This window comes from Scedosporium apiospermum, assembly GCF_000732125.1.
Source record: "Scedosporium apiospermum strain IHEM 14462 chromosome Unknown SEQ_SAPIO_0110, whole genome shotgun sequence".
In the NCBI taxonomy this organism is placed as follows: domain Eukaryota; kingdom Fungi; phylum Ascomycota; class Sordariomycetes; order Microascales; family Microascaceae; genus Scedosporium; species Scedosporium apiospermum.
In genome coordinates this window covers 2,621,508-2,638,979 of record NW_015971811.1, presented here as the reverse complement: position 1 = coordinate 2,638,979, position 17,472 = coordinate 2,621,508, and the positions used below count along the sequence as shown (strand labels likewise).

At 53.6% G+C, this 17,472-nt stretch overlaps 6 protein-coding genes across 6 annotated transcripts; 4 read left to right on the top strand and 2 right to left on the bottom strand.

Annotated features, from left to right (window-relative positions):
* Positions 1-613: 613 nt before the first annotated feature.
* SAPIO_CDS7667 (uncharacterized protein) lies at positions 614-1,237 on the top strand (the record flags this gene model as incomplete). The annotated part of the gene is made up of 4 exons (XM_016789481.1): positions 614-616; positions 753-948; positions 1,045-1,140; positions 1,203-1,237. 4 exons carry the CDS (start codon positions 614-616, stop codon positions 1,235-1,237), a joined length of 330 nt encoding a protein of 109 aa, XP_016641308.1.
* Positions 1,238-2,890: 1,653 nt separating this feature from the next.
* SAPIO_CDS7666 (Glycosyltransferase family 28 domain-containing protein) lies at positions 2,891-7,502 on the top strand (the record flags this gene model as incomplete). The annotated part of the gene is made up of 5 exons (XM_016789480.1): positions 2,891-3,101; positions 3,248-3,935; positions 4,000-4,236; positions 4,300-6,077; positions 6,181-7,502. 5 exons carry the CDS (start codon positions 2,891-2,893, stop codon positions 7,500-7,502), a joined length of 4,236 nt encoding a protein of 1,411 aa, XP_016641307.1.
* Positions 7,503-7,856: 354 nt separating this feature from the next.
* SAPIO_CDS7665 (uncharacterized protein) lies at positions 7,857-8,488 on the bottom strand (the record flags this gene model as incomplete). The annotated part of the gene is made up of 2 exons (XM_016789479.1): positions 7,857-8,159; positions 8,246-8,488. 2 exons carry the CDS (start codon positions 8,486-8,488, stop codon positions 7,857-7,859), a joined length of 546 nt encoding a protein of 181 aa, XP_016641306.1.
* Positions 8,489-9,562: 1,074 nt separating this feature from the next.
* Positions 9,563-10,497, top strand: SAPIO_CDS7664 (uncharacterized protein; the record flags this gene model as incomplete). Its single annotated transcript, XM_016789478.1, has 3 exons — positions 9,563-10,044; positions 10,145-10,316; positions 10,408-10,497. The coding sequence occupies 3 exons, from the start codon at positions 9,563-9,565 to the stop codon at positions 10,495-10,497; spliced, it is 744 nt and encodes a 247-aa protein (XP_016641305.1).
* A 736-nt stretch (positions 10,498-11,233) lies between these two features.
* On the bottom strand, positions 11,234-12,098 carry SAPIO_CDS7663 (uncharacterized protein; the record flags this gene model as incomplete). The annotated part of the gene is made up of 2 exons (XM_016789477.1): positions 11,234-11,796; positions 11,933-12,098. 2 exons carry the CDS (start codon positions 12,096-12,098, stop codon positions 11,234-11,236), a joined length of 729 nt encoding a protein of 242 aa, XP_016641304.1.
* Positions 12,099-13,266: 1,168 nt separating this feature from the next.
* Positions 13,267-17,192, top strand: SAPIO_CDS7662 (Alanyl-tRNA synthetase; the record flags this gene model as incomplete). The annotated part of the gene is made up of 6 exons (XM_016789476.1): positions 13,267-13,852; positions 14,149-14,294; positions 14,355-14,381; positions 14,444-14,479; positions 14,541-16,946; positions 17,016-17,192. The coding sequence occupies 6 exons, from the start codon at positions 13,267-13,269 to the stop codon at positions 17,190-17,192; spliced, it is 3,378 nt and encodes a 1,125-aa protein (XP_016641303.1).
* Between the last annotated feature and the right edge of the window lie 280 nt (positions 17,193-17,472).

Here is a 17,472-nt window from a genome sequence, read left to right as displayed (position 1 = left end):
CTAAGATTCTAAGCTACTCAAGTGTATGATGTGCCATGGTGCCATGAGAGATATTAGGATTCGATGAAGCTGAAGATAGGGGGATGATGTAAACTAGATTCTTTCCCTAGGTCAGCCGTGATGATATCCTCAAGCGAAGTTAACTTGGGATGGTTTTTGTTTCTCTTGAGGAAGTGTGTTTGGCCAAGATAGCATCAAACAAATGCTCCAAACCTTAACACCAAACGAGCTTGCCAATTCTAGCTTACCCCTGTTCTATTCTTGCTGTCGGCAAATCCTCGGACTATTTGAAATTGCTCTCCTAAAAGGGTCACAATGACCTTTGTCAAGATACAAAGACGGCAAATTCCGTCCTAGGAGCTCCCAGCGTGATGCAGCGTGGCCTCAACTGTGGATTTTGCCAGCCATCAACCATTCTCCCTTCCCAGTGATCAATTGATACTTCACCCCTTCCAACGACATCAACGACCAGCAACCCGACCTCGTCTCCTTTCTTTTCCATTCTGTCATTTTTCGATCTTGGACCTGAGCATCCTGCAGCGATCTCAGATCTAATTTCTTCCGTTGTTATAATTCCTCGTTCCTTTTAATACCCCCCTTTTTTTCTTTCAAGATGGTAAGTTCGAATCGGGCAAGCCCCCCGTGTGACGCGAATCGCATTCGTCGATATCTATTAATCTAGATGGAAAACATACGGATGATGTCCTTAAAGATGGTTGGAAGCTAACTCTGCCGGCTTGCTAAACAAATAGTCTTCTCCCCGTGCTTCGTCTCCCACCGGCGCCGCCACCGGCTCCAGCGTCCGACCCGCCTCGCCCTCGGTTCCCGGTGGTCCTAGGACCGTTATCCGTCGAAGGGCGGCTGCCGACCAGAAGGAGAAGATTGCAAATGCGCGCCCTAGCAGCACTCGTGCGGCGGGCGCTGGTGGCAGCAGCAGCACCATGCTGAGTATGTCCTACCTTCTTTTTATATGCCAACGAAGATTGGTAGAGAGATTTCGGAGAGGAATACGCAAAGGTATTTGCTAACATTAGGGTTGGGTAGGGCTGTATACCGATGAGTCTCCTGGCCTCAAGGTTGATCCCGTCGTCGTCTTGGTTCTGTCCTTGGTCTTCATCTTCAGCGTTGTCGCTCTGCACAGTAAGTTGTCTTTCTTCAATTGTGCGTATATCGCTTCTTTCGCTAACTCGTCCGGCCCGTAGTCATTGCCAAGATCACCCGCAAGTTCTCCAGCTAAACTTGCCTAAACATCGGTACTTGTTGGCGCGAACGACAGGAGCAGTAGTCAGGGGGGGGGATGAGTGCGACCGGACTTACGGCACGGGCTCGAAAAACTCCATATACTTCGATATATCAGCGGGCACGAATCGGCGTTTTCATCTTTGGGGAAACAAGGATAATGGGGAACACACAAAACAAAACGAAAAATACAACGACGCATCGGGGCCGCTGGACTTGTGGCCGTATGCAGTGGACGCGTGGCCGCGTGGCCGCGTCCGTGAGGTGTGGTGATTGTTGGTAGCCCGAGGCTGATTATGGGGCTATGTACAATACATGAAATGGTAGTCTCGGTTCTAGGCCTCCTATCGATGCCGCTATGATGATTATTATTTTTTATTTTATTTTATTTTGATTTGGTTGGAAATAAGTCGTCCTTGGAGCGGAAGTCAGTTCTGTCTACTGATTTTTGGGGGTAAGATGGTTAACATCATTTGTTCGATTGAATTGATCAACGTTCCCCGGTTGTCAATGTGCCTCCATCGACACTGCCACCGTCGTTTGATATATCCCAATGCAGAGAGCGAATCGAAACAACGAGCCAAGCATAGACTCGGATGGGCCCGGCCCGCAAGTTATCCAAGCACGATATTGTACCTGGCGCCATTACGCGTGTGATTCGAGGCATCGACGCTCAACCCGAGGTTCGAGTCTATCAGATCGATCAATTTCTATATATAGGACACACTTGAAGGGCGTGAGGCTCTTCGGGGCCCCCTAAATCGGACTTTAGGGCTCCACAGACGGGGCATCAATCAAATGAATGGGGAACTTTGAAAGGCGCTTGAGCTCTTGTGGATACAGCTAGGTAGGAGGCCCGAGGTTCGATGTATTTCTTAGGGAGGATTTTGGGCATAACGGTTAAAGGTATTCATTGGATTCCTTGATATCATTGACTACAGCCCGTGGACATTCACAGCGCCTCGCGTATTCTTCGCATCGAGTAACAGGCGATCAGGGAAACTCCCACGCTCAAGAGGGTAACATGGCCGATCCGAGTCGTCGATTGATCGATGGTCTGGATCGTCAGCCACACTCTAGCCAATAAACAGGGGCAAGCTAAACACCGATAATGCTGGTGCCTTGTTACCTGCTCCCTGGCAGTGACCTCCCGGAACCTTACTGGAGGGCTGGCGTGCTAGGATGAAAACGTCATGGACCGACCGCAGCAACGCCTGCAGTTCGACGCTTGAACCTATGCCTTGCCCCCCCTCCGCCAAACCAAACCGATCCTTGTGCCCCACCAAAGACGGGGATCTTATGTAGTGAGACTGTAAACGACTTTGGTACAAATGGAAGCTTTCAGGCACCTCGTTTTCCCTCATCCGCGTATTGTCCGTATTTCAAACTTGGACTGGGGACTTGGATTGTTCGATTAATTTTCCGCTTCTGTCCTTTTTTCTTCTCTCCTGAGGTGCAACATCCCTGGATTTGTTTCCGCCCTACCACTGCGCATTTCGCATATATTTCCAGGTCCAGCCCTACCTAAAGCTTGTCCTCAACATTATCGACAACTTAAAGCGTGTAGCCCCTCCCGCTCACCCGTGCAGCTTTCGATCTCTTCGTCTGTGAGGGGAGCTTAGCTCTCCGAACAGCAACCAACCCCGAAACCATGACTCAAAATCGTGGAGAGCAGGCGGAAGTGCCTTGGGACGCACCTCCGCCGACGAGGGTTAGCATGGATGTCCAGGCGGCGCTGGTGTCTGATGGGTTTAACATGCCTGATCTGGAGGCGGCGAGGGATGCTCCCCCGCCTTATGGGGAGCTGCATGATCAGTTGCAGTTTTCTCAGCCTGGGTTTGAAGCTGGAGCGAATGTTACCGGTATGACTTGTCTTGGCCAGCCCAAACCCCAGTTCTTCTTAGGCCCGACTGTCCGAGATAATTGGATGGCCTGGTATAAGCTGGGCTATGCCTTACAAAGAAACCGGAAATTGCTAACGTGACGGTCCTGCTTTGTTCCGGCATAGACGACGGTCGTGTCAACATCAACATCAATCAGAAAAGTGGGAAGTTTGCCGAGTTGCTCGGCCACACCCTCCGAGCCCAAGTCGCCGCGGACGCAGCAGTAGCAGCCGCGCTCCCCCAAGCACCCACCACGCCGGCCTACATTCCGCCGACTCTCGGTGGTCAGCCCGGCCAAACTCCGCCGCCTAGACTCAACGTCGTCATCCAGATCGTCGGATCACGCGGTGACGTCCAGCCCTTCGTCGCCCTAGGCAAAGTCCTCAAAGATACCTACGGACACCGCGTCCGCCTTGCCACCCACGCCACCTTCCAGACCTTTGTCGAAGAAAACGGCCTCGAGTTCTTCAACATCGGAGGTGACCCCGCTGAGCTCATGGCCTTTATGGTCAAGAACCCCGGCCTGATGCCCGGCCTCGATGCGTTAAAGTCGGGAGAGGTGAGCAAGAGGAGGAGGGGAATGCAGGAGATTCTCATGGGCTGTTGGCGGTCATGCATCGAGCCTGGAAACGGGCTGGGGCCGGCGATGCCGGCACATAGGAAGGGCTTGGAGATGAATTATGATGAGGTTACGCTTCCTGGGGATCCGAGGGAAAGTCCTTTTATTGCTGACGCTATTATTGCTAACCCCCCGAGCTTTGCGCATATTCACATTGCGGAGAAGCTTGGTATTCCGCTGCACTTGATGTTCACGTAAGGACAATTCCAAGTGTTTCCGGGGACTAAGGAGTTTCCGATGCTAATGCATGTCTTGCAGTATGCCTTGGTCACCAACTCGCGCCTTCCCACATCCGCTGGCTAACATTCAGTCTTCAAATACTGACGATGTCATGACTAACTATGTATCCTACGCCCTGGTTGAGATGATGACCTGGCAGGGCCTGGGAGATGTTATCAATCGATTCCGAACCACTGTTCTTGATCTTGAAATCCTATCGTTAATTTGGGCTCCTGGCCTTCTTACAAGACTGCAAATTCCTTATACATACTGCTGGTAAGCACATCACTAGTAGCTATGAAGGCGCCCCCCTCTCAGACGAAGTACTAAACCCTGCAGGTCTCCGGCTCTCATCCCCAAACCCAATGATTGGCAACGAAATATCGATATCTCCGGCTTCTTTTTCCTCAATCTCGCCAACGCGTATACTCCGGACCCGTCTCTCGTAGAGTTTCTAGAGGCCGGCTCGCCGCCCGTTTACATCGGCTTCGGCTCCATCGTTGTTGACGATCCCAACGCACTAACTCGTCTCATTTTCGACGCCATCCACCTAGCTGGTGTCAGGGCTCTCGTGTCCAAGGGATGGGGAGGACTTGGCGCGGATGACGTCGGAATCCCCGAGGGAGTGTACATGATTGGCAACTGTCCCCATGATTGGCTTTTCAAGCACGTTTCCTGCGTCGTCCACCACGGTGGTGCTGGTACATCGGCGGCGGGTATCTACGCCGGCAAGCCTACGGTCGTCGTGCCATTTTTTGGAGACCAACCATTCTGGGGTGCCATGATTGCGCGAGCCGGTGCAGGTCCAGAGCCCGTACCTTACAAGGACCTGACTGCCGAGAAGCTTGCTGCGGCTATCACAACGGCACTGAAGCCTGAGACGGCGGACAAGGCCCGCTCTCTAGGCGAAAAGATCCGCGAAGAAAAGGGTGCTGATCTCGGTGGAAAGAGTTTCCATGATCAACTTGACCTCAAGACGATACGTTGTTCACTAGTGCCGACTCGAGTGGCAGCTTGGAGGGTGAGGCGGACAAAGGTTATTCTCAGTCCTTTCGCGGCAGAGATGCTCGTGCGAGAACGCATTATTCAATACTCCGACTTAAAGCTATGGCGGCCACGAGAATACAACACCGAAGGCCAGCCCTGGGATCCCATATCCGCCGTTACTTCATCGCTCCTCATGGATATAGGCGAGCTTGCTCTGGCCGTCGCCGATTTCCCTCGTGGCATCTTCCAATCCTCGAAGGAATCGAAGGATACAGGGAGCTCGTCTGGATCGTCGCATGGGCGGCCGGGGAAGTCGGTGGACATGAGTAGTGGTACCTTGGTCACCGCGCCCTCGACAGCCACTACTACTGCGGAGTCGGTTGTCCCGGGATATGTTGAACTGCCAAGTCCTTTTCCTGGAAAGCTGCAGCCGCGGGTTGAGTTACCCGGGGATATGCCAGGCCTTCCATCTGAGCAAAGTGGGCTGCGTGGCGCCGGGTCCGCTGATTTCCCTGCTTATGCCACTGATATCTCCCAGCTAGAATCAGCTAGTAGACCAACAACTGCGGGAACTGGACTGAGGGAGGGACACCCATCGCCTACAACTCCGGATAGAACGGCGTCTAGCCTTATGACCCCCCTGGTCACCGTGACTAGTGACCCGACAAGCGAGAGCTCGGCGGGGCAATCTTCCCGCTCCCCTCTCCGTTTCCCCAGCAGTCCGCTCTTGCGTGGACGGAGCACAAGTCCGTACGGCCGGCCTCAGTCGTCCCACGACGAGAACCCTTACCGGGGCGTCAACATCGAGGACTTGCGCGGTGCCAGCACCAGCGTCCGCAGGATCGTGACTACGGGCGTTAAGTCGCCCATGAACTTTTGCCTCGGTCTCGCCAAGGGTTTTAGGAATGTGCCGAAGTTGTACAACGACGACACCGTCCGACCGACGGAGAAGGTTACTGGCTTGGCTAGCGGGTTCAAGGTGGCGGGTAAAGAGTTTGGCCTAGGTTTGTATGATGGGCTCTCTGGGCTAGTTACGCAGCCTATGAAGGGCGCCGAGAAGGAAGGGGGAATGGGCTTTGTGAAGGGGGTTGGCAAAGGTGTTAGCGGTTTTCTCGTGAAGCCTGCTGCCGGTAAGCGATTACGACTACTCTGCCGGTCGATTTGGCGTGATGTTGCCGTCCTCTCGGCAGGTGTGGACTATTGCTATTTGTATCATTGCTAACGGGTGTGTAGCTCTTTGGTCTCTTCCCGCGTACACGATGCAGGGCGCATATGTGGCGATGAAGAACCGATTCGCGAAGAGCATGCAAAATTATATCATCAGCTCTCGCATGATCCAGGGAGCGGAGGCCTTCGAGGCGGCGACTAGGGAGGAGAAGGCGGAGGTTTTGGCGGCGTGGAGGAACGCCAAGTATGACCTCAAGGAACTGTACCAGCGCAAGCTCAAGGAAGCGAAGGAAGCCAGAGAAGCCCAGGATTCACAATCCCAAGGAGGTGAGAACGCCATGGACCGCGCAGCGTTCGATCGCCACCACCACGAGCATCACCATCACCTCCACGCCGACGTCGCGGCACTCCTCTCGCCCAAGTTCGGCAACGAGTCGATCGGCCACTTCGACGTGCATGGCAAGAGACTGCTGAAGGGTAAGCAGGCATGGCGGCGGAACCACATCGAGGCAGACCTTGACCACCACCCCAACCACGACGAAGAGTTCGAGAGGGCCATCCAGGCGTCGATCCGCGAGACGTCGCGAGGCGATCCGGAGGAGGATCTCATGGTCGAGCGGGCGGTGCGCGCCAGCGTGTCGGAGTTCCAGAGACGTGGCGGCCCCCTGCCGAATCCGCAAATGGTGGGTGTAAAGCGGCCCGAGGGCCCATCCGGGACGACGGATCCGGAGGAGGCGGATCTCGAGATTACGGATGAGGAGTATCAGGCGCTTATTGAGAAGGCGATCCAGCAGAGTATGGCGATTCATGCGGCCGGATTTACCGAGGGCGTTCATGACGGTCATGGAGTGAGTGATAGTGAGGACGAGGAGCTGAGACGAGTTCTCGAGAGATCGAAGACAGACCTGTCGGTTCACGGAGAAGAAACCTCGGACGATGAAGACCTCAAGAAGGCGATCGAAGAGTCCAAGACGAACGTTTCGGAGCAGCCGCCGCAGGAGGACGACGACGAAGAGCTGAAGAAGGCCATCGAGGCGTCTAAGGAGGCAGCGGCGCAACATACGGACGCGCACGCCGAAGAAGAAGAGATGCTCCGACGAGCCATCGAGGAGTCCAAGGCGGCGCACCAGGAGGAGGCGAACCGGGCGGCGGTGGCCAGGACAGAGGAGGAGATTATTCTTGAGTTTGTGCGGAAGCAGAGCCTTGCTGAGGAGGAGTTTCGGAAGTTGAAGGCGAAGGAGAAGGGGAAGATGAAGGAGGAACCGAAGAAGGAAGAAGAAGATGGGGAGGATGATGATGATGACGAGGAACTAAAGAGGGCGCTGGAGATGAGTTTGGGAATTGATGAGGAGGGATCCGGTAGGGCGGGACCTTCGAATTTGGGTTGACCAATTCATTTTCCTTTTTTTTTTTTTTTTTTGGGAGAGATTTGTTGAGTTTTGTTAGATATACCCTGATTTCCTTTTAGAGATAGGATGCGATGGATAGGATACCGATACCAACTGCGAGTTTGCAAACGTTTGAATACTTTCTGATCCAGAGAGAATCGACATGAGATTTGATATGTATAAGTCGAATAGAAATTACAAAGACGCCATCAACGCCCCGAATTCCTTTTCAAAAGGGTAGATATGTACGATCTAAGACACCAGGCCCATCCCATATATACTTGACAGCACGAACTGATCATCACAATCATAATCCAACAAAACCAGAGATAAATCTAAAAGCAAAAAAGACCCCTACCGACCCCTCACTCTCGAAAGCAACTTAGCTACGGCCCCTTGACGCCCAGCCGCCGGCGGAGGTGGAGGACCAGGTGGCGGCGCAAACCCGCTAACGGGCCTCTGACCGGCCTCGACGTCGGCGGGGAAGGACTGCGACGGATCGGTCTTGGTGGCTCCGGCGGGTGGTTCGTAAACGGGGGGCGGAGCGACGGGATACATGGAGTATTGGGGGGGAGGGGGATAGTAGGGGCGGAAGGTGGATTGCGGGTAGGCGTAGAGGGGGTCTACGGAGGCGAGTTCGGATTTGCTGACGAGCCACTGTTTGCATTTCCTCTTTGTTAGTTTCCTTCCTTTTCATTGTTTTCTTCTTCTTCTTCTTCTTCTTCTCTTGAAAGTAAACGTACGCGGTGATAGTAGAGAGGAACGAGACCCTTCCGCACGCGGGCCTTGGCGTGCAGGTAGCCCAGCAGCAGGTACAGGCCGACGAGGAAGACGATGCCGAAGAAGACGGACCACTTGACGATGTAGCCTTCGCGGGAGTACCACCAGGGGCGGGCGACGCCGTCGTCGTCTACTACCCAGCCGTCGGGGATGGTGTCTGGGTTGTCGGGGGGGTTTTGGCGGGGGAGGAGGTTGATGTTTTCCATGGTTTGTTTTGGGATGTGGAAGGACGTTGTTTTGAGTTATTAGAGGGTGAGGTTGTCGGCTTCAGAGGAGAGGAATCGAGAAATTGTGAGGTTATTCGTAGGTCCGGCCGTACGGGTCTGGCTTTCTTTGAAGGCGACCAAGTTTATGGAATTAAAATAATATTACAGGAATGAAAAAGGTTGAAGATGGCTGAATGAAGAATTTACTGATTGAAAGGGAGAGAGAGGAGAGGAGAGGTGGGACAGGAGGCATCAAATGGTTGTTTGAGGTGTTGCGGGTCTTGGCGACGAGGAAAGAGGGTGGGAGTGAGTGAGTGTGTTTGTGGTGTGGTGTGGTGTGGCATCTCGCGTTTCAACATTGCCGGAGCCGCGTGGCCGTTCTTTTCCTAACTCTCTCGCTCAACTCTTTTGTTCTTTGTTCCTTTTGGGGGGGGCGGGAACGGGAGTGGATTTTCCGGGAGGCTGTGGTCACCGGTGATACCCCCGATGTAGACCTACGAGGGCCTGGAGGGATGTGGGCAGGGGGTTGGTATGAATATTATTGGGGATTTCTGCCTTTCATTTTCTTTTACTACAGAGAGGTTGGGCCGGGCTGCTGGGGAAATTTGGTGAGAGGTGGGATGATCAGTGGTTGCGGAGATGATAAACGAGACGAGGATTGGCGAACCTGGACATGGATGAAGAGGTGATCTGTGCTGCTCTTCTCTTTTTCTTGATCAAGCGTCCAGGGCCGTGAGGTATCCCAGTGTGTTCCAGTATCCCAGATCGGCGTTGACAACTTGAAGCAAATGATGAGCGGATAGTGCTGTGTCTAACTAGAATCCGATTATTATGAAGATGGACTATCCACAGACTGCTGTTTGTGAATCTGAATCTCTCCTGGAATCCAAGGTAATTATTATTCAAGCTCGAATAAATATTATTATTCATCTTTATCGAGATGATAGAAACATGAACTTCGCCTCTCAAGAAACTTGGCCTCACACTCATAAAAAAATGTGAGCCATCAATGCTGATATCACCCATCACCACCACATCAATGCAAGACACTTCTCCAATCCCAATACCTCCCCAATGAACACCCCAACCTCCAAACGCCGCCGCATCGAATCCGCAAACGCAACCCTCCGCCGCCCCTTTCGCTCGCCCCTCGTCCGCGGGAGATCCAACGCCTCAGCCCCAGCCCCAGCGCCAGACCCTGCGACGACTCCCGAACGAGAAACGACCCCGCTCAAGGAACGCGTAGCCAGTGGGGCAAAGCGAGCACGTTCTTCGGAGACAGGGTCTCAAAGTGCCGGGAGGGGTAAGGGTCGGGATGCCGGCACGGAAGAGGTGCCGAGTTTTAGCTGGAGGGAACGCCGGCGTGAGATGGAGGACGAGAACCGCAGGATCGAGCAGGAAATTTCCCGCCTGGAGAATATAGACCCCGTCTCTAAGGCGGCGTCTTGTAAAGAATCGCCCGGCGGTGAGTTGGATGGACTATTTGAAAAGTGGAAGGCTGCAGCTCAACAGGCTGCTGAAGAGTTATATGAGGCCTCGAGGTTACGGGTTCAGAGGTGAGTTGTGCATGTGTGTTGACTGTTTGCTCTGATCGATCTTTTTGGATACCAGAAAATGCTGGTGGTTGAGAGGATCCTGCTTACGATGGTTGTATAGTATGGGCGGGCTTCGTGGCATGAAGAGGCGGCATGCCGAATTCCTGGACCGTGAGGAGCATGAGCTGCAGAGGTCTTCGACCAGCAAAGAGAACCTGGATCATGGCTACGAATCCCTCTCCGAGACCGAAGATGAAAACCGCGAGGAGGAGACTGAAAAGGAAGACGAAAATGTAAGTCTAGATAAGAACGGAGGAAAACTCTCCGCCTCGCTCTCACTCTTAACTATCTTAACTAGAATACTAACAGTGCTTCTTCATACAGCAGGAATACACCATGGGAGCCATGCTCCGTAGTCTAAACATCGACTTCAATGTCATAGGATATAACGAGACCGAAGAGACATGGACATAATCTCAACTCACCATCAACATGGCACCTTGTCCTACATCCAATTGGGGAACGATTCACACAACCTTGTCTCACTCGGGCTTAACGATCTCAGGAACCGATTAAACCCGCCTTTCGGGCCCTACGTCATGCATAAAATCAAACAATCACATGTGTCTCACGAGTAGAAGTAGGCGTATTTGAAATGCGATGTTTCATCAATTCGAGCCAGCCAAGCGACTAGGACTTCAACAATAAGAAATTCTACCTGCTATTCCTGAAAAAAACGCCGTTTGACGAGCCATCATGCTGGCGGTGGTAGAAGACACGCCAAGCTACAAAGTAGAAGAAAAATAGAAACGCCGTCGGTCCAACCGATAAAAGCAAGCCTCCCCCAACGCTGTCGAACACCCCTCGTACTCATGGGTCGTGCCGTTTGTCGTTTGTACTGCCGACTTCTCAGCATACAATTTGCTGGAACCCAGTCCCTGGTTTGGTTTAGTCCACCACCACCAGGGCCGCGACCTCTATCGCCGTAAAACATCCCAGGGGTATCTTCCGTCTAGTTTGTCTGCCGTAACTGTTTCGTTGTGTGTTGCCAGGAAACGCCGGGCGGTCTCCACCAGGATAGGGTAACGCCGTACCCGTCCAACCAAAAGACCCTGCCATGCCATGCTATGATTCACATAAGAGAGAAAGAGATAGTTTGTGTGTGGTGTGGTCCATATGTTCCGTAAATCAATGGGGGGAACCAGACACATCAGGAGAGGTCCATGGCATCTTCGTCCTCAGACAAGACAGGCGGCGTCACGGCCGGGCTGCTAGCCACACTAGACTCCCCATCCTCCGACTCGCGCCTCTGCTTCTCGCGCATGCGCCTTCTCGCCTCGATAATCGCCTTCCGCACGCTATCATGCTCCGGCGCTACCGTCAACGAAGATGGCACGTTATAAAGCACGAGCTGCATATCGTCAATGTTGTGCCCGGCCAATTGGCCCTCGGGGTTCGCGCGGAGCATGGGCGGGATGCGGTTAGCCTTGAGGGCCTTTTCGATATCGGGGAGGAAGATGAGTTTTCCGTCCTCGGCTTCGCTTTCGGAGGAGGAGAGCTCGTCGTCGAGGTTGTAGATGTAGACTTTGTGCTTGGTGTCGTCCATTTGCATGAGGTCGTCGTCTAGGCTTGCGCTCGAAAATTGGTCGCTGCTGACTCCGGTGCCGGCGCCGAAGGTGCTGGTGGTGGCATTGGCTGGTGGTGGGAATGTCTGCGCTTGATTGGTAGATGTGTCGTCCTCTACCGTGGCGTAGAGTCTGCGAATATTCTGGCCTATACGAGTTCAAGAATGTCAAGTTAGTATATTCAATTCCGAAAAAGCACACCGGGCAGCCTGGTCCTCGATTCAGTGCGCCGCGTGGAGAACCAAGGCGAAGGGCAAGTCCCATTGCGCATTTTCCCAACGTACCGATATTCAAACGACCTAGCCGTTTCGATAACCTCTCATTCTCCTGCGCATCGGCTTTCCGCTTGCGGCTTGGGCTCGGTATAGTCTGCTGTTCGTACGCTGCCGAGGCAGACGTGGGGTGTCGGCGATCGTAGTTGTTGGTGAACGAGCCTTGTAATGAGAGCATTTTTGTAGTGGTCTCGTGTGCGACTGTGGATGTGGTGGGTTCGGGAATGGATTCAAGGTCACGCCCAGGGCAAAAGAAGTGCTGAGCGTATACGTGGGGGCTTAGGTTCAAGATATTACGACATGTGGCAAGGCATATAGGAAAGGGCTGAAGCCAAAGAGTTTCAAGATTTCGGGATCTCACTCGCTTTATAAAAAGGGAAATTGGAGTCGTACGTAGACCATGGACTTGGTGGGAAGATGGAGGGAAAAAGGATGGGTGAGTCTAATTCGATCCTCAGTGGCAGCTTCCCCCGTGTAAGTGGGGATTGGGAAGCGCCGGAATAAGCACGGGATTGCGATTGTGGAAGGCACTAGCACAGTGTCGGGGCGTGCCGTGGCTTCTGAGAGACTCTGCGCGATTCGATCCCATTCCGCTGGCAAAGTACAAAAGGTAGAGGGGTACAGACTTGTACCGCATCGAACAAAGGGATTTGGTGGGCATCGCTTGTACCCCGCAACAGGTGATCCAGAGAGAGTTTTACGCCGGTCCCCCCTACGAGAAGTCGCATTTTCGGCAACGCCCTTTGTCTTTGTCGCCCCCTGAGCGCTGGGGAGAAACTCCAGGTCTCAACTGCAGCCAGCTCAGCTTGGAATCCCGTGGATTGGAACAGGACATAGAGGACATCCTATCTTGAGCTCCGATCCGGACTGGTGTCATTGTTCTGCCCGCACCAGGATGATATGCACACTCCATGTCCTTCCCCGCTCGATGCACAAGCTTGGCGATTCAAAGACACCAGTTGACCTATTACGAAGCGCTGACATGGGGCTGGACCAGCCGTAGAATCCAAGCCAGAGAATCCAAGTCAATTGCTATTTCTTAAACTGTGAAGTAAACCAATTTCATGCCTTATGCTTCATCATGGCCTGGGACGCAGACTCAGGCTCAAGTTGAGACGAGCTGAGGGAGCGCTGAAATTCCGGGTTGACCTCGGCAAATCCCCACCTTTGCCTGGTCAATCTGTTCGCGACCAGACCATCAATTCCAAACCAATTGACCGCATGGATGATGCAGCTGCTCCCTTTTCTTAAGAGCCCACGCCAATTCAGTAATCCGCGATGCGATGACTAGATGACAGGGAGAATGCTGTATTGATGTGACAGCATTCTGAACTTACTAGGCCAGTATGACTGTGCTGAGGCGGCTGCTTCGCCAGCAGCAGCGAAGACAGCTGCATTTCGGCAAGGCCGCTCTTGCTGTTCCAGAAACGCCTGCGGTCTTTGCCTTTCAGACCACCACAAAATTCCCGACGCAGCTCTCAGATGTATACGTATCTAACCGCGATTTTCCGCCTTATCTTCTGCCAGCTGTTATCGCCCCGACGGCGGCGTTGACTCATCCTTGTCCTCCTTGTCCTATCGATAATTTTGAGAGTTTGCTAGCCCCTCATCGCTCCAGGAACTACCCCACCACCACCAATTTACACTCCGCCACCGCTGCTCCTACTACACGAAATAATACTCTCGAGATTTCTGCCGCCGCGATACCTTCTCTTTCTTCTTTTTCCCACAACAACAACAGCAACAACATCCGAACGAACCCTACTCCCTCCTGTTTCCGAGCGCGACACCTTTCTTCTATCCTCCAGCGTAACCCCCGACTCTTCTCTACACGAAACTACTCGACTCTGCCGACCATGGCGGATAAGTGGACTGGCCAAAAGGTCCGCCAGACTTTCCACAATTTCTTTGCGGAGCGGGGCCATACTATCGGTATGTTGAAAGACCTTGTTCCTTTGTCTTGGGCTTGTGAAGGGAGTGGATATAAACCGCACAGCAAAGCATAGCGGCTTGCCTTGTCTGTTGTGTTCGAGAGCATGTCTCTAGACTGTCGTTTGCCCTAGTCACTGCGGTCGCAATGGCTTTCTTTGCTTCCTTGGCCTTGAGTCACCTCTCGCTTGTGTTTCCAGCCTTCCCAATCAGCTCTGCCAGTCGCACATTGCTCTGTTTCCATTCAATTGCTTGCCAATTCGTCTCGACCTAGCTAACGCTCGCCTCGCCTCCTGCAGTCCCGTCCTCCTCCGTCGTCCCTCACAATGACCCCACCCTTCTCTTCACCAATGCCGGCATGAACCAATTCAAGCCCATATTCCTCGGAACCGTTGGAAAGACGGATGATATGGCGAACCTGAAGCGTGCTGCCGATACCCAAAAGGTACTCCTCTCCAATGACAAGGGTCTGCAAATCGAGATTGCTAATATCCTCTCTTACTAGTGCATCCGTGCTGGAGGCAAACATAACGTCTGTCGATCCATATCTATGCGCCGCTGCCCTCGAATATAGACTGACTCTAACTAAAACAGGATCTTGACGATGTCGGCAAGGACAGCTATCACCATGTAGGTCACGATACGTCTGATAAGACCCGAGAGACGACCGCGAGCTAACAAGTACATTTAGACATTCTTCGAAATGTTGGGAAACTGGTCCTTTGGAGATTATTTCAAAAAGGAGGCCATCGAGATGGCTTGGGAGCTTCTGACCAAGGTGTACGGGCTGGATCCTGCGCGCCTCTACGTCACCTACTTCGAGGGCAGCGAGGCCCTGGGGCTTGAGCCTGATGTGGAGGCCAAGGAGCTGTGGAGATCTGTCGGCGTCCCCGAAGACCACATCCTTCCCGGAAATGTGAAGGACAACTTTTGGGAGATGGGCGACCAAGGCCCTTGCGGTCCCTGCAGTGAGATCCACTACGACAAGGTTGGCGGTGGTCGCAATGCATCGCACCTCGTCAACCAGGACGACCCTCTCGTGGTCGAGGTCTGGAACATCGTCTTCATCCAGTTCGATCGCCAACAGGACAAGAGCTTGAAGACCCTTCCCGCCAAGCATATCGACACCGGCATGGGTTTCGAACGTCTCGTTTCGGCCCTCCAAGACACCACCTCCAACTACGCCACCGACGTGTTCACTCCTCTCTTCAAGCAAATACAAGAAGTCACTGGTGCCCGGCCGTACAGCGACAAGTATGGAAAGGATGATGCCGACGGCATCGATACCGCCTACCGTGTTGTTGCCGACCACATCCGACTCTTGACCTTCTCCATCGCCGACGGTGCTGTCCCCAATAACGACGGCCGCGGTTACGTCGTCCGCCGAGTCCTCCGTCGTGGTGCCCGCTATGCCAGGAAGTACTTCAATACCGAGATTGGTGCCTTCTTCTCCAAGATCCTTCCGGCCTTGGTGCAGCAGATGGGTGAGGAGTTCCCCGAGATTGTCAAGAAGCAACAGGATATTCAGGAGATCCTTGATGAGGAGGAAGTCGCCTTCGCCCGTGCCCTGGACCGTGGTGAGGTCCAATTCGAGAGGTACGCCAAAGATGCGCTCGCTAGGGAGGACAAGAAGCTCGACGGTGCTCTTGTCTGGCTTCTCTACGAGACCTTCGGTTTCCCCGTCGATCTTACCAAGTTGATGGCTGAGGAGAAGGGACTTAAAATTGATGATTCCGAGGTCGAGGTTGCGCGCGAGAAGGCCAGGGAAGCTAGCAAGGTCGTCAAGGATGCGGTCCAGACTTTCAGCAAGCTCAACGTCCACCAGATTGCCGAGTTGGAGCAGCAATTCGCCATCGAGCGGACCGACGACGACGCCAAGTACCGCAAGGAGGAGATTGCCGGCAAGGTTCAGATTATCTTCGACGGCAAGGCTTTCGTCAAGTCCACTAAAGACCTCCCCCCCAACACGCCTATCGGCGTTCTTCTCGACAAGACCAATTTCTACGCCGAATCTGGTGGTCAGGTTGCCGACACCGGCAGGTTAGTCATTGATGGCTCCACCGAATTCAAGGTTCTCGATGTCCAGGCATTCGGCGGGTACATCGTACACAACGGCTACCTCGAGTACGGCCAGCTCTCCGCCGGAGATGAGGTCGTTTGCGATTACGATGAGCTCCGGAGATCGCCCATCAGGAATAACCATACTAGCACCCATATCCTTAACCACTCTCTAAGGGAGGTCCTTGGAGACGATGTGCACCAGAAGGGTTCCCTCGTCGACGCAGACAAGCTCCGCTTCGACTTCTCGCACAAGACCGCCGTTACCCTTCCAGAGCTCAAGAAGATTGAGGATCTCTCGAACGAATGGGTCAAGAAGAATGTCAAGATCTACGCCAAGGACCTCGACCTCGACGTCGCCAGGTCCATCGAAGGATGCCGTGCCGTGTTCGGCGAGACCTACCCCAACCCCGTCCGCCTCGTCTCGGTCGGCATGGACATCGACAAGATGGTCGCCGACCCCAAGAACCCCGAGTGGCACAAGTACAGCATCGAGCTGTGCGGTGGCACCCACGTCGACCAGACTGGCATCATCAAGGACTTCATCCTCGTCGAGGAGTCTGGCATCGCCAAGGGCATCCGCCGCATCATCGCCTACACCGGCGACGCCGCCCACGAGTGCCAGCGCATCGCCGACGACTTCTCCAAGCGTCTCGACGCCCTCGAGAAGCTCCCCAACGGACCCGAGAAGGAGCAGGCTGTCAAGACCACCGGCGTCGACCTCTCCCAGCTCACAATCTCCACGCTGACCAAGGATGCGTTGAAGAAGCGGTTCGAGAAGATTTCGCAGGCTGTTCTCGCTGAGCAGAAGAAGCGCCAGAAGGCTGAGTCGAAGACCGCCATGGATGCCGTTCTCGAGCATTTCAAGAAGGATGAGGAGGCGAAGTGGTTCGTTGGACGGTTGCCCATTTCGGCTAATGCCAAGGCTATCTCCGAAGTTGTCAACTATTACAAGTCTAAGGATAAGGAGAAGTCGGTGTATCTCTTTGGTGGCAGCAAGGAGGAAGGCGCTGTCTGTCATGCCGTCTACGTTGGAACTGTAAGTTTACTCTGCCCGGACCTACATCTTACGAAGTCCACCCCTTACTGACTATTTCCCCTTTAACAGCATCTCGCCTCTAATGGTGTTACCGCCGAGGCCTGGGCTACCAGCGTGACGGAGGTCATTGGCGGTCGTGCCGGCGGCAAGGAGCCCACGAGGCAAGGACAGGGTGCCAAGCCCGAGCTTATTGATGACGCCGTCTCCGTCGCTGCGAAGTGGCTCGAGGAGAAGCTCAAGTTGTAAAATATTATGATGACGGTTTGGGGGTTCCTGTGTGTTAATTTAGAAGAAAACCGGAATGAGATATATATCCCTTCTCATACCTCGTGATTTTAGAGTGTTCATGGGTTACAAGGAAGCTGGGGAGGGGATTTTCGTCGACGAGACGAATTGTAAATATAAAGACTGTTAAAACGTTGTCACCTCTCATCGTCCCTCACTCACCGAGTCTAAAAGAAGGGTATATTCTATATTATGGGGGAGAGAGGGTCATTTCTCAACGACCCCTTGCCCACTTCCGTGT